The sequence below is a fragment of the Silene latifolia genome, chromosome 2 (assembly GCF_048544455.1).
Source record: "Silene latifolia isolate original U9 population chromosome 2, ASM4854445v1, whole genome shotgun sequence".
Taxonomy (NCBI): domain Eukaryota; kingdom Viridiplantae; phylum Streptophyta; class Magnoliopsida; order Caryophyllales; family Caryophyllaceae; genus Silene; species Silene latifolia.
The window spans coordinates 19,336,503-19,352,407 of record NC_133527.1 but is presented as its reverse complement, the minus strand read 5'-3'; the positions used below and the strand labels follow the sequence as shown (position 1 = coordinate 19,352,407).

Genomic DNA, 15,905 nt, shown 5'->3' with positions numbered 1-15,905 from the left:
TAAATATAATAATAATTGTTCCGGGTGTAATTCCAGAGCAAGTATTGTTACCACCCGTAGCTTGTAGAATGCCGTCTTTGATCGAGTCCTCCTTTGACCTCTCCTGAAACAATGAACAAACTGAGGGCTCGGCTTTGGCCGAGCGTACTCACTCCGACGCCCAAGTCAGTAAACTTAGAGAGGTAAGTTGTTGTTACTTGGCTAAGCGTATATTGTAGAGAGATAAGGAAGATATTACCAGATGAATAGTGATTCTTAGGTTAAATTGTGGATCCTTTCCTCAATGAGGGTTGAGGAGTATTTATAGACTTCCACCTTTTGTCACGTAGTGGCCAAGTGGCTAGCAGGTGGAAAGATCGTTCTACCCTCGGTCGATGGACCTATGGCAGGCCGACCGAGGGGTCTTGGATATGAGTACGCGGATGTGTGCCCCGGCTGGCTGATTGCCTGGCCGAGACCCAAGTGACAGGCCGACAGGTGGCGTCGGCTAGACTGTCCAAGGTGTTGACTTGCCTTGGATATCTTTGACCTTGCTCAATATGTTGACTCGGTCAGCGGGTGCAGAATATGCCCCATCAATTTGCCCCCAGCGTAGTCTATGCCGTGGTATGGGCTCCGATGTGTGTTGAGCGTATATTCTGCGATCATTTTTAATAAAGCTTGTTTATTTTGCCTCCGGCTTGGCCGGGGTCTTTATCTCATTTTCATATGAGTTGTCTTCTTACGTTATTAATTGAGTGCTTCTTTTCTGTTTCTACCATCGGCCTAGCCGGGGCAGTTAGAATGCGTATCTCAACTGTACTTAACGTTTTTAAACATGTTGGCATGTCGGTGGCGTTCTCGTTCAGGCTCGGTCTTAATTAGCCGAGGCGTCGGATTTGCGCTTCCCAACGGTCGTTGTGAACATGTTAGCGTATCGGTCGTTGTGTCCCCGCTGCTTCCAGGCCTTGGCCGAGGGAATCGGGGTTACGGCGCGATAGCGTTCGTATTTATAGACGATATTGATCGCGTCCTCGTTGAAGCTCGGTCTTAGTTAGCCGAGGTGTCAGATTTGCGTCTCAACTGTACTTATACGTTCTTAAGCTCGGTCTTAATTTGCCGAGAGCAACTCGCGTTTCCCTCGTCTCGTTCCCGGCTTTGGCCGGGGCGACTGAGTTTACGTTCTGACTGTTGTTGTAAATATCTAGGCATATCGGCTCGTTCCCCCGTCGCTCTCTGTCTTAATTAGCCGAGGTGATCGAGGTTTTGGCGCTGTCTGCCGTCGTAAATATGTTAGCATGTCGGCTCGTTCCCCCGTCACTCCCGGCTTTGGCCGAGGTGATCGAGGTTTTGGCGCGGTCTGCTGTTGTAAATATCTAGGCATATCGGCTCGTTCCCCCGTCGCCCTCGGTCTTAATTAGCCGAGGTGATCGAGGTTTTGGCGCTGTCTGCCGTCGTAAATATGTTAGCATGTCGGATCGTTCCCCCGTCACTCCCGGCTTTGGCCGAGGTGATCGAGGTTTTGGCGCGGTCTCTTTTTGTAAATATCTAGGCATATCGGCTCGTTCCCCCGCCCTCGGTCTTAATTAGCCGAGGTGATCGAGGTTTTGGCGCTGTCTGCCGTCGTAAATATGTTAGCATGTCGGCTCGTTCCCCGTCGCTCCGGCTTTGGCCGAGGTGATCGAGGTTTTGGCGCGGTCTGCTGTTGTAAATATCTAGGCATATCGGCTCGTTCCCCCGCCGCCCTCGGTCTTAATTAGCCGAGGTGATCGAGGTTTTGGCGCCGTCTCTGCCGTCGTAAATATGTTAGCATGTCGGCTCGTTCCCCGTCACTCCCGGCTTTGGCCGAGGTGATCGAGGTTTTGGCGCGGTCTGCTGTTGTAAATATCTAGGCATATCGGCTCGTTCCCCCGTCGCCCTCGGTCTTAATTAGTCGAGGTGATCGAGGTTTTGGCGCTGTCTGCCGTCGTAAATATGTTAGCATGTCGGCTCGTTCCCCCGTCACTCCCGGCTTTGGCCGAGGTGATCGAGGTTTTGGCGCGGTCTGCTTTCCTCCGGGGATGGCCTCGTTGCCGCGGCGACGCTGTCCTCCCGCGAGTGGGGGAAGGACTTTGGTTGGCCATTGGCAGTATGGGCTCCGCCGACGTCCTAGTATGCTCCGCTCCTTGCACTGCCCCCGACAAGTTGTTCGGGGTCACTTTGTGGGTCCGGGTCACCTGCAGGTGTGCTGCCGTCACCGTCGTTGCGGCGGGGGTGATCGGCGTATTACCCATCAGGTCCAGGAGTAGCTTCAGTTTGGCTGCATCGACCACATGTCCCATGATGGTGACCTGGCCGGCGGGCAGCGGTGTTTCTGGTAGTATCGGTATCCCGTACGCCGGTTGAATTACTCGGCCGGTGGAGGACGGCCCAATCTCAGAATTAGGGAATGTGTCGTCCTGGTAGAATGCGGTTTCGTCGGTCATTGTTACCTCTGGTTGTTTTGACATATTCTTAGCTTGTTGGGTGGGTTTTTGTTTGGGAATGAATGTGACTAGCTTATAGTATCTTTTCCCACAGACGGCGCCAATTGTTCCGGGTGTAATTCCAGAGCAAGTATTGTTACCACCCGTAGCTTGTAGAATGACGTCTTTGATCGAGTCCTCCTTTGACCTCTCCTGAAACAATGAACAAACTGAGGGCTCGGCTTTGGCCGAGCGTACTCACTCCGACGCCCAAGTCAGGAAACTTAGAGAGGTAAGTTGTTGTTACTTGGCTAAGCGTATATTGTAGAGAGATAAGGAAGATATTACCAGATGAATAGTGATTCTTAGGTTAAATTGTGGATCCTTTCCTCAATGAGGGTTGAGGAGTATTTATAGACTTCCACCTTTTGTCACGTAGTGGCCAAGTGGCCGACCGAGGGGTCTTGGATATGAGTACGCGGATGTGTGCCCTGGCTGGCTGATTGCCTGGCCGAGACCCAAGTGACAGGCCGACAGGTGGCGTCGGCTAGGCTGTCCAAGGTGTTGACTTGCCTTGGATATCTTTGACCTTGCTCAATATGTTGACTCGGTCAGCGGGTGCAGAATATGTCCCATCAATAATAATAATAATAATAATAATAATAATAAATATGTTATGAATAATATTAATAATAAGGAATATATTAATAAAATAATAAATATAATATAATAATAATAATAATAATGACGATAATAATAGTAATAATAAATATAATAAATATAAATATAATAATATAAACAATACGAATTAATTATTAATAAATATAATAGTAATATAATAAATATAATAATAATAATAATAATAATAATATAATAATAATAATATTATTAAATACGTTAATATAAAAATAATAATAATAATGATATCAATAAGAATAATAATAGTAATGTTGAAATGAAATGAACTGAACTGAACTGAACTGAACTGAACTGAACTGATCTGAACTGAACTGAACTGAACTGAACTGAACTGAACTGAACTGAATGGAGCTGAACTGAACTGAACTGAACTGAACTGAATTGAGCTGAACTGAACTGAACTGAACTTATTAGAACTGAAATTAAGTCCAAAAGAACAGGGCCTAAGTTAATAGGTGATGTAAATCAATTATCAAACAGATTTAACGATGCACAAAAAAAAATTAACCAAATAATGAAGCGATTAGGTTGTTTAAGTACCGGTGATTCGGGATCCGTCATGTTGTTAATTGTTGTTGTTGATTTTTTTTTTTAATTTAGTTGATTTTTAGTTGAATTTGAGAAGAAGTGTTTTAGAGAGATAAAATGTTAGATGAGTAGAAGGGTAGTTATCGTCTTTTTTTTTTTAAAAACGTCGTCGATATTTACTAAAACGTCGTCGATATAAATCAGCCCCCTATTTATATTATCCATATATATTTACAAGTGTGAACATATAAATTAAATATGGACTATATAAATATACAATATTTATTTACTAATATATGGGAATTATAAAAATAGGTTAGATATTCTTATCATATTGATGGAAACAAACGGTTATACACTTATACGGACTTTAGGTTATAGACTTCTAGTATAAGATAGATGTATAATAATAAGTAGCCACCCAAAATACAGCCTCATACCTCCAACCGTGTGATAACAAAGGCGTTAGGATCTCAAATTCAACAAAATTTCGTTAATTATTATTCAACTCTTGGAATGGCAGCTAATCGAACCCCATCGGATCTGATCGTCGAAATACTGGTTTGTCTTCCGGTGAAAACATTATTACGTTTCAAAAGCGTATGCAAGGATTGGTACACTCTCATCAATAGTTCCCTCTTTATTCAACTCCATTATAACAAATCCCTCGTATTCAACTTTCGACATAATCGTACCCTTTTCTATACCAACGACGGTTCCCTTTGTGTTGTTGATGATATTTATCGCCCCTTGAAACCCATCAAAATATATTGGTTTAAAAATATCGTAAGTAACTGTGTGTGTCTATATACCGTAGGTTCGTGCAATGGCTTGATTTGCCTATCCGTTATTGGTAGACAGTCTAGCCACCCCTTGGAAAGGAAGGTTTTGTGCTTCCTCATATGCAACCCTTCAACTCATACATTCAAATTCAAACCAAGCTTCCCTTTCTCGGAGTTGAAATGCTTGAAAAGCTGGGACTACTTATCATATGGTTTCGGTTATGATGGTAAACATGATGATTATAAAATAGTCGTAACAAGTGAAGTTTGGAAAGATAGGGTAAGAGGAGATGTGTATATTTATAGTTTCAAGGCTGATTCATGGAAGTGCGCTACTCATACTCCTGCTGAGGGTTCGTCTCAGGGTTCGTCTCAGAGTTATCATCCGACACTAGGCAAAAGCGTAGTATGTTTAAACAACACGCTTCACTATATTGTTCGTTCACCCATAATTCAGGACAATAACGATCCTACTTGTACAATAGCGCGTTTTGATCTGTCCTCAGAAACATGGAGAAATGACTTGAATTTTCCAGTAAAGAGGCCGACATATGTCGAGCTTGGAGTATGGGATGATTGTTTATACCTACGACTTGGTCTTGATGCGGTAAGTTATGGTCCTCATAATGTATGGGTAATGAGAGGATATAGAGATGAAGATTATTCATGGAGCATCAAGTATAATATTCCAGCCGAATCATTCCATCTAGAAAAATCGTCATCGGACTCTTTATTCCGTCTTTATTTTACAAGTCTCGTTACAATTCCAGGGGTTTCCCACATGTGAGGCAATGAGGCATGGAAAATTAAATATTTGCATCTCTGCCATATTCTTGGTTTGAACATGACAGTGTTTCACAACGCAACCTTCGGAGCCGTATAAATAGGGTAGGACGTCTCCATACAAATAAGAGTTTAACTTAGCTTACTATGTTAAGCTTGCATAAAGATAATCAAACTGTTTTGACTCATTATGAGTTTATTCAAATTGGATCATTTTTTGTAGTACTATTACTGTTCATGTTGATTCACTCACAGAGTCACAGCCTCGAGCCCTCGAGTTGTGACAATCAATTCGTATTAGATTCGGCCATATTACAATCAATGCATTATGATTGACAAAAAATATACCATACACGCAGTGGCAAGTCCAGGATTTTGATTTCGGTGTAGCAAAATTTATACTCCAAGGTAAAATATATAGATAATTAGTGTGAAAGTAGTAAATTTTGGTGTAGCAAATCACAAAATTCTAACCGAATTTTTCGCCTTTGGTGTAGTGGCTGCGACACCGAAGGCCTTAGTGGCCTTGCCCCTGCATACAGGTCAACAAGAGTTTAGAAAGAAAAAAAAATGTCCAGAAGAACCATTTACCGAAAAAAGAAAAAAAAAATCTCTAACACCCTACCCTCCATCAATCTTACCCGGAGCTTCCATCCATAGGTAGTCGATGATACGCCCTAATTTTTTTTTTTTTTTTTTGATGACGAGGAGGTTGAGCCCCCCGGGCCCATGCATTCCCGCACTACTACATGGACCATGTAAGCCGCCACCCCTTCGGAACTGCAGTGGCCAAGTGATCATCGCCTCAGCTAGTAGTCGAACCCGAGATCTCTCAACTCCTGCATTTCTGCAAGTTTTAAGGTTTAACCCGGCTAGCACTGGACTAACACCACTTGGTTTAAAATTGTTTCATCTTCAATCAATAGTATGCACATCTATCATTTAGTTAATAAAAGTTCCCATTTTGGTGAGAATAATTTTTCAATCCCGTATTTTGGGGGGTTTTTCAAGTTCTTCCCGTATTTAGTTTCAAGAGTAATAGAATATAGACAAGAATAATTCGTTGAAGGTTCGTGTATGTTCTTTTAAAATATACAAGTTATTTGTCAACGATATTTAGAACTAGAAAAGGTAAATTTTCTCATAATGAATCAAAGGAAACTAATAGAAAGTAATCCCTTGAGTATTTTCATTAGCTTTCAACGTAATATATACAAAAGCATACACCAAGATATTAGCAGATACTAAGCCTAAATTAGTGGAGTCAAATAACTAATTCTAAACTAATTCTAGGCCTAATTACAAGGAGTCAATACTAAGAATATGGAAAAATATAACTACCATATTTTCCCTGATATACACATATTTTAATAGGCTCCCTCAGTCGAAGCGGGAGGAGGACGGATGCTGAGACTGGACCGAAAATCATCAAAGAGAAACTTTGGCAAGCCTTTCGTAAAAATATCCGCAAATTGGTAGCGAGATGGAACATGAAGGACTTTGACTTGGCCAAGAGCGACTTTCTCGCGTACGAAATGTATGTCGAGCTCGATGTGTTTGGTGCGTTGGTGGTTGACGGGGTTCCCAGCTAAATAGATTGCCGATACATTATCGCAATAAACCATAGTAGCTTTGTGAATAGGGCAATGAAGTTCCAAAAGTAAATTACGAATCCAACAGGACTCAGCTACAACGTTTGCAACGCCGCGATATTCGGCTTCGGCACTTGATCGGGAAACTGTGGGTTGCCGTTTTGAAGACCAGGCAATAAGATTGTTCCCAATATAGACGCAATAACCCGAGGTTGACCGGCGTGAATTAGGACACCCACCCCAATCGGCATCACTATAGGCTGTCAACGTAGTCGTGTTAGAGGCAGTTAAGTGTAAACCATAGTGAGACGTACCTTTTATGTATCCAACTATTCGTTTTAGGGCACCGAAATGGGCTTCACGGGGGTCGTGCATATCTAAACAAATTTGTTGCACAGCATAAGTAATGTCGGGTCGAGTGAAAGTGAGGTATTGCAAAGCACCTGCAAGGCTACGAAAAAGAGTCGGGTCGGCAACCGGAGCACCTGCGTTATCACCGAGCTTAGCATTAGTATCGACCGGTGTTCGCGCGGGTGTACAAGTGGACATATGGGCTCGGCTGATGATGTCCTCTGTATATTTTCGTTGGTGAAGAAACAGACCATGGGAGTGTCGGACAGCAGAGATGCCGAGGAAATAACTGAGCGGGCCCAAGTCTGTCATAGCAAATTCCGATCGTAACAGGGACATAAACTCATCTCGTAAAGCAATGGTTGAAGTGGTAAGAATGATGTCATCTACATATAATAGTAGATAGGCCATAGTTGTACCACGTTTGAAAACAAACAGGGAGTTGTCACACTTGCTTTGCACAAAACCAATTTTAAAAGCATAATTGGCAAATCGTTGGTACCAAGCACGTGGCGCTTGTTTAAGGCCATAAAGCGACTTTTGTAGAAGACATACATGATTAGGATGAGTGGAGTCACGAAATCCGGGCGGTTGATGCATATAAACCGTCTCAGCTAGATGACCATGTAAAAAGGCGTTTTTGACGTCGAGTTGTTGAATTAGCCATTTTCTCGAAACTGCAAGACTAAGAACGGTTCGGATTGTTGCGGGTTTCACCACTGGACTAAAAGTCTCGTCACAATCGACTCCCACCTGTTGAGACCTGCCATTGACAACAAGTCGAGCTTTGTATCGCTCCAAGTCCCCGTTAGCTTTAAATTTATGTTTAAATAACCAAAGACAACGCGTAATATTGACATTCGGAGGTCGTGGCACAAGAACCCAAGTCTTATTCTTAATGAGAGCATCATATTCGTCTTTCATGGCACGATTCCAATTAGAGTCATTAAGGGCATCAATCGGGTTTTTGGGTACAGGGGAGGGCGTTGTTATGGTACTTAAATTCATGGGGTTGCGAGGCTTAAAAATTCCATGTTTGGCCCGAGTTGTCATTTGAGGTGAGGGAGGAGGGGATGGGGTCGGGATTGAGGGGACAGAGGACCCGTGGCTGCTGGTTGGGGAGGACACAGCAGGCGAGGGAGTGGGGGCAGTGGGACTCGCAGGAGGACTAGCAGTGGGAGAGATTGACAGTGTGCGAGGTGGGCTATCCGTTATTGGGTTGGGTTGCGGTTGGTTGTGACGAATGTGGTGAGCCATGTAAGGAGAAGGGTCATTGGTGAGGAATTTATAGGATGATGGGGACGGGTTATGCATAGTGGCAAAGGGAAAAACCGATTCATCAAATGTCACATGACGGGCAATGATAATCTTACGAGTCACCAAATCAAGACACTTATAACCGCGATGGGAAGACGGGTAACCGAGAAAAGCACAAGCCGTAGCACGTGGGTCAAGTTTATGGATAGTAGTAGAGGGTTTATGTGGGTAGCAAAGACATGCGTAAGTGATTGTAGGTCGGGGCACGTTTATATAGGCTGGATGTAGGGGAGTGGAAGGAATTGGCTTTGCTAGGTAAGATGTTGTGAATGTAGGTGGCCATATCGAGGGCATGGTGCCACATCGAAGGCGGCATATGGGCGTGTATGAGGAGGGTACGGATGGTGTTATTAAGGGTCCGGATTTTACGTTCTGCTTTCCCATTTTGTGGGGAGGTATGTGGGCACGAAAACCTAAATAACATTCCGTGATTAGAGAAAAATTGGTGAAAAGAGGAGTTGTCATATTCACGTCCATTGTCGCATTGGAGAGTTTTAATTGGAAGATTAAATTGAGTTTTAATCATGTTGTAGAATTTATAGAAAATTTGGTACACTTGAGATTTATTTGTGAGAGGAAAAGTCCAGAGGAAATTGGTGTAATCATCTAGTAAAAGTATGTAGTATCGGTGATTTAGTGTGCTTAAAACTGGTGATGTCCATAAGTCGGTATGCACGATGTCAAAAGGTTGAATAGTAGTAGATAAAGAAGCAGAAAAAGGAATTTTAATGTGTTTTCCTAATTGACAAGCATTGCAAATAGATAAAACATTAATAGAGCGACAGGGAATAGTTTTATTAGCACACAAAGAATTAAAAACTACGGGGCCCGGGTGTCCTAGACGGCTGTGCCAAGTACTAGATGAAATGGCGGTAAAAGCTTGGGGATAGTGGACAGGAGCAGCTTGGGTCGTAGGGTGTAGAGGGTAGAGGTCACCGGTGCTATGGCTTCTCATGATCGGCATCCCCGTCTTGAGGTCCTTCACAGTAAAACCAAACGGGTCAAATTCCACAGAAACATTGTTATCGGTTGTAAATTTGCGGACGGAAACCAGATTTTTTATTATGTTTGGTACGTGGAGAACATTATTTAAGACAAGAGGTTTATGAGGGGAAGGGAATGAGAGAGCACCACTGCCAACAATTGGAATCAAGTGTCCATTACCTACGACTATGTTACGTTTGCTACTCAATAAAGAATAAGAAGAGAGTTTACCATTGTCGGCTGTCATGTGAGACGACGCTCCGGTGTCCATATAGTAATTGTCATCAGTAGGTTGGAGAGTCAGAGATTGCATCACTGCAGCTAAGTCCGTCGGAACGAACGCACCCTGAAGTGTCCCATTAGAAACAGGCTGAGCTATGTAGGCCTGCGCAGGCCTCGGTCCGAGAATCCCCTGGCCACGATGGGGAGTACCTGTCCAGCCGGAGTTGGGATAAGGGCAGGGTGGTGGTGTCCACCCCTGCTGTTGCTGCGACTGCCATGGAGACAACGGGACCCACGTCCAGGACCCGCCTGTGCTGGGCTGCTGCTGCTGATTGTTGCGGCCCTGGTTCTTGTTGTAGGAGCCATTCGAACTCCCTCCTCCGCCGCTATTCTTGCCACGATTATTATTTCGATAATTCTTCTTACCCTTATTTTGATTGGAGTATGAAGAATTACCACTTTTGTTATTGTATTGGCGGTTGGAGGAATTAGACGAGGAATCAGCTTGATTGACATTAAGAGCCGTGTCAGTGGCAACAGGAGAGCTCTTAGCACGACGGCTTTCTTCAAGGGTTAACATGGAGCGGGCTTTGTAAAACGGTGGTAGCGGATCACTCTGCTGAATGAGGGTGGCAACGTTGTCATAAGCCTCAGAGACATGGGTGGACAGTTGCAGGACAAGCCGAGTTTCAGAAACAGGGGCACCAACATTAGCAAGTTGATCCGCTATCATCTTTAGCGCTTGGCAATAAGACGAAACATTGGAGTAATTATCCATGTGGATGTTTTTGAATTGCTGTTCAAGCATTACAGCCCTCGAATTTTGATTGTCATTGAAAATGTTTTTGAGACGATCCCAAGCACCTTGCGCCGTGGAACCCGGTTCAAGAATCGTATGAAGAAGATCAAGAGAAATCGTGCTATAGATCCATTGCTTAACAATGGCATCGAGACGGGTCCATGTAGCGTCCTTGTTGATGACAGTGTCTTTGGGAGGGTCAATGTGATCGAGGACATCAAAAGCACGAGCAGTATTGAGAAAGAGCTCGGCCCATGAAGCGTAATGAACATTCTCGGTTTCGAGGGTAATTTGAACGAAGTTTTTGATGTTGGAGACAGAGTAGGCTGGGTGGAAGGAGTTTTTGTTGTTCGTCATTGCGCGCAGAAGAAAAAAGAGACAGAAAAAAATGAAAGAGATGAAGGGAAAGAAGAAGGAGGCGGAAGCAGAGGATTAGATCGAGAGTAGGTTTGATACCATAATAGAAAGTAATCCCTTGAGTATTTTCATTAGCTTTCAACGTAATATATACAAAAGCATACACCAAGATATTAGCAGATACTAAGCCTAAATTAGTGGAGTCAAAGAACTAATTCTAGGCCTAATTACAAGGAGTCAATACTAAGAATATGGAAAAATATAACTACCATATTTTCCCTGATATACACATATTCTAATAGAAACATCTCCCAATGATGCATGAAGATAGTAATACGAGGATGAGCCGAATTCCCAAATCATGTTTTGCGATTATTAGTTCACTAGATAATTAGTTTTATTTTGGTTTCCATAAGATTGGTTGTCGATTGCATATCTTTTATAAGTGTCATAAGGCGTTTTATAAATAATGAATTGTTTTTGTTTTAAAAAAATATATAAAAAAATTACAATGCGGATTTGATATATGATTAGTTGATTATGATAAGATATAAAATTTGTGAGAGACGTATTCTTACCAAGTTATTGGTAGACCATTTTTTTCATAACATTTTTATTATTGATTGTGACTCAAATGAATCTTTTATATGATGCACGTTTTTAGATAAGCAAGCCCCATTTATTGTAGATCGTGACAATATGTGTTAGTACAACTTTTTACCGTATACATACCCTTTACGTACTCGGTACCCCCTCGTTCCGGTCATTTGATACCCTCTCCACTCCGTTCATTTGTTTACCTTTGATTTTGCACACAAAGACCAAGGAAAAGAGATGGCACCATTTGTGGATATTGTTGGAGATTAACAAGCAGATAATACGTTATGTGGTTGTTGAATATCTCTTTTATTGATTAATGTGTGATATTCCAAATCCACATTGCTAATGGAATCCCAACGATCTCTAGATTGATCAGAATATCCTTTTAATGTTAGAATCCGTTACTTGAACGAAACTAGATCTTGTGCAATTATATTGTATATTTGACGACACATTCCGTACCTTGTTAAAGTTGTTTACCAACCACACATTGTCAAACTAAATCCAATTATCTCTCGATACGTTCCTCAATAAATCCGATTGGTACGGATTCTTTCCCCAACTAACGATGAGATCTTGGTGGAATTGCCACATATGAAATTGAACACAATTTTGCAAACAAATAGCCCACTTATTTCTCGAGAAAACATGGGAAACATGCTCTATATCAAATTCATTTGATTGAATAGTTGACTCAGTCCCTTGTTGTTTGACGAAATCCTCCACTTCAATTGGTCTTTTTTTTTCACGAAAAGTTGTCCCGAATTCAAGTTAATTATGTTTCGCATCCTCCTCAGAGAAAGAGGATCAAACAATTCCCAATCATGGTCCTTGATGATCGGATCATCCAGATATTTTATATCTTTCTCTTTGAATGAGATCTCAATTCCAGCAGCGGTTTCATTAGATATCTTACAACTAGAATCCCTCTTTTTTCTAATCCAGTTCCTCCACCACTGCGAACCCCGGTTAGATTCAGGCATGATACACTTTTTAGTTATTGGAAAAAAACCAAGTACTAGTACTCTCTTTCGGATCCAGGAAACAACTCGCCGAAATATTTTTTTCGTTTGAAAGATAGAGGAGCAAAACAATCAACCTATTAATATTGGAAGACTAAAAGGGTTTTTTCAATGTATCATTTACTAGTGTAGATGCCCGTGCTACAGCAAGGTATTTTTTAGTTTTGTTTTATAAAGAGACATTCTCATTATATTAATTGTATAAATTAATTGTACCTTTAATGTTATAATGTACTAATATAATCTTAGTAAGAGGTAGAAAATAAAAGTTTATTACCATCAAAACACACTTTAAGTTAAGTTATTTTTGTCTTAAACCATTTTTACTTTACTATAAAAATTAACTCTATAATGTTATATCATTGCATGAAATTAATTTATGACATTAAATTACAATTAAGTGATGTAATATGCGTATAAACCTTATAACAATAAGAGGTAAAAATAGTATACCACACACTTAAAAAGACGATTTACGAATAATTAGACTAATATTTTTTATTTTTAATTAAAAAAAACATAAAAATTGTTACGTCCTTTAAAATATACACAATATTTACTGTGTAACCGATAAAGGATAATATAAGAAACAAATATACGTAATTTTAGGGTGTAAGTGATGACAATAATTGTTAAAGACTGCATAAGAAGCAGGTTTGCGTAATTTTAGAATGTAACTGATGAAAAATAATATTTATGTAAATGGAAATGATTTGCATAATAAATTATGGATTTCAATGAAAAAATCATAAATATGAATTTTAATTAAAAAGATTAGAGCTTAATTATAAGAATATATTAAATGAAAAGATAATTTAGCTATATGTCTTTTGGAGGAAAAACTAAGAGAATTTTTATTCTCTTAGTAGTAGGGGGGATGGGTCCAATGGAGCTCATAGGTATAGGAAGAAGCCTTATCAAATAGGCATTTTTTCTTTCGACCATATTTCGATTGTTAATATGATATAGAAGGAACACTACTACAAAGAGTATTACACCCTTGATCGTGAAATAACAGTTTCTTGTTGAACCCCGTGAATTAGGTGAAAGTAGGATTCTCCAAATTTGGGGGTCAAAGAGTTTTATAAAACGTTCTTGGTGGGAAAATATATGTGAATGAAAGATCCCACTGAATTGAATTGGGTCCATGAATATGAGAAATAGTGAGAATTTTTAATCTCTCTCCATTCGAAAATCCAGAGTTTGAATTGATGTCCTTTCATTGATTCCTCCTAAATTACATTGATTTATCCTAAAGATTTCATTTCAATTGGAATTTGGTTATTCACCATGTACGACGATCCCCGCTAAGCATCCACGGCTGAACGGTTAAAGCGCCCAACTCATAATTAGCGAATTCGTAGGTTCAATTCCTACTGGATCAACTTAGCCTTCAAAAACATTTTCAATATACAAAGTTAAACAAATTAATAAAACACCCAAATATGAAATATTTAAACAAATTATCGAGACAAGGGGAGTATCAAATTATAATTAACTTTTTTAGAAATTTATTGAAAGACTGTCTCTTAGTAGAACTATCAAACCCAAAACAAGAACAAATTTTTTGTCCAATATAATTTTTGTGTCCCGTGTTATCTCCCACTACCTTAAGCTGAATCTCATGACACATGATCCTCTTATGATATTTACAACTCTTTTTCACGATTTATGCTCAATGTAAATTAGAAATTATTCCCTTATAAAATTCAGTTTTCTAAAATCTCCCTTATAATTTTTTTTCTAAAATTACTCACTTATACAAGATGAATTATTCCATCATTTCTAATTTAAAATAATTTTTGATCAGAGTGTAGTACGTTAAGTGAGTAATTTTTTATCAGAGTGTAAGTTAAGTGACTAATTTTAGAAAAACGTTTTTATAAGAGAGTAATTTTAGAAAACATGATTTTATCTTTCATTAAAATAACACTCAAAATTATTAAAATAAAATTATAAATTGCTAAATATTTTACTAATGCAATAATTATTAATTTAGAAAATGACTTGACACATACTTACTATTAGCTTCGTAAGAAAAAAATGCACTAAATTAATTGGAGAAAATTTATAAAATGAAATTTCTTGTTTTATGGTAAATAAATATTTTCATTAAAATACACATTTTATACAATTATCTTTTATTAGTTTTTTATTTAAATTCTTTTTTTTTGTTTCATGTCAAAATACAATGGAGTGAAATATTTACAATTAATGAGGTGTCGATTTAAATTCTATAAATAATATCCCACAAAAATAAAAACTTTATATATACCACTCATGCATTGCACGGGATTTATACTTGTAATACATTAGAATGCGAAGATGAAGCAAATTATCCCCATAACTTATGAACTATGTGCAAAATCAGCCACTTCAGTTTCAATTGCAGCAAATTAGCCCTATAACTTTTCAAAAATGTGCAATTAAGCACAAATCAAGTTTTTTACCATTTTTTTAATAACTAAAACTTATTGTTTTCTATTATAAAAATTATTATAAATATATTTCTAAAATAGTTAAATATAACATCTACATATTCAATGAAATATGCAAACCAATTTTAATATGGGTAAATTGATAATTTATACCTACTATAACACCACCTTTTAAATCAAAACTTATACCTAATTTCCTATTTTCCTTCATACTTAATGCCAAATTTCACCTCCGGCAAATAAAATGACCGGATTCCGGGTAAAATCAAGTTTTAACGATAAAATATGTTGTTGTTTGCCAAATTTGCCCTTAATCAACTTCTCTTATTAATGTTTCAATCAACACCCGACCATCACCCACAAACACCAACACCATCGTCGCCCAATGCCATCCCCACTCTACACCACTGCCATCACCGCCCAGTACATCGCCTCCATCTAACACCACCACCGTTGCCCAATACCGTCTCCATCTAACACCACCATCATCACCCAACACGCACTATTACTACCTATTTTCTCCACCAGCATCCCCCAACACCATCACCAACACTAGAGTTGACCCACCACCCAGAACCACCACGGCAAGCATTGCCCAACACCAATACCACCACAAGCACGCCCAATAACTCGAGATTTGACCCACCATTCAAAAACCCACCACCACAAGCCGTCAAGCCGCGATTGGATTAATGGCAATGGAAGAAGGGCGTTGTTGGGGTTGTATATGTTCTGGTGGCTGAATTTCACCATGATAATCGATCGGCTGAGGTCATGGGCGGGAGCGCAAGGGAGTTTGGTATTGCTTGGTTGCTGTCGGAGGCGGCTGAATGAGGATGTGATGCTAAAACGCAAATAAGGATCAATTCTGGCTTAGTGGCGAGAGGATGAGGGAAGTCACCTCTGGCGGGGTGGCAGGAGGTCGCCGATAAGAATGTGGTCATGAATGTTGATGGGTTATACTCTTAAAATGGTCATATAAATATAAATTGTTTTTTTTTAAATCAA

General features: G+C 39.9%; 1 protein-coding gene across 1 annotated transcript; it reads right to left on the bottom strand.

Annotated features, from left to right (window-relative positions):
- Positions 1-9,416: 9,416 nt before the first annotated feature.
- LOC141635863 (uncharacterized) lies at positions 9,417-10,837 on the bottom strand. The gene is made up of 2 exons (XM_074446725.1): positions 9,640-10,837; positions 9,417-9,454 (listed from the first exon to the last, which is right to left on the bottom strand). Exons 1-2 carry the CDS (start codon positions 10,835-10,837, stop codon positions 9,417-9,419), a joined length of 1,236 nt encoding a protein of 411 aa, XP_074302826.1.
- Positions 10,838-15,905: the final 5,068 nt, after the last annotated feature.

Bases quoted from the DNA above. Each gene is read 5' to 3' on its own strand.
- LOC141635863 (XM_074446725.1), bottom strand. From the start codon at position 10,837: ATGACGAACAACAAAAACTCCTTCCACCCAGCCTACTCTGTCTCCAAC. The intron at 9,455-9,639 runs GTAATGGACACT...TTTACTGTGAAG, and splicing joins CAAACGTAACATAGTCGTAG to GACCTCAAGACGGGGATGCC.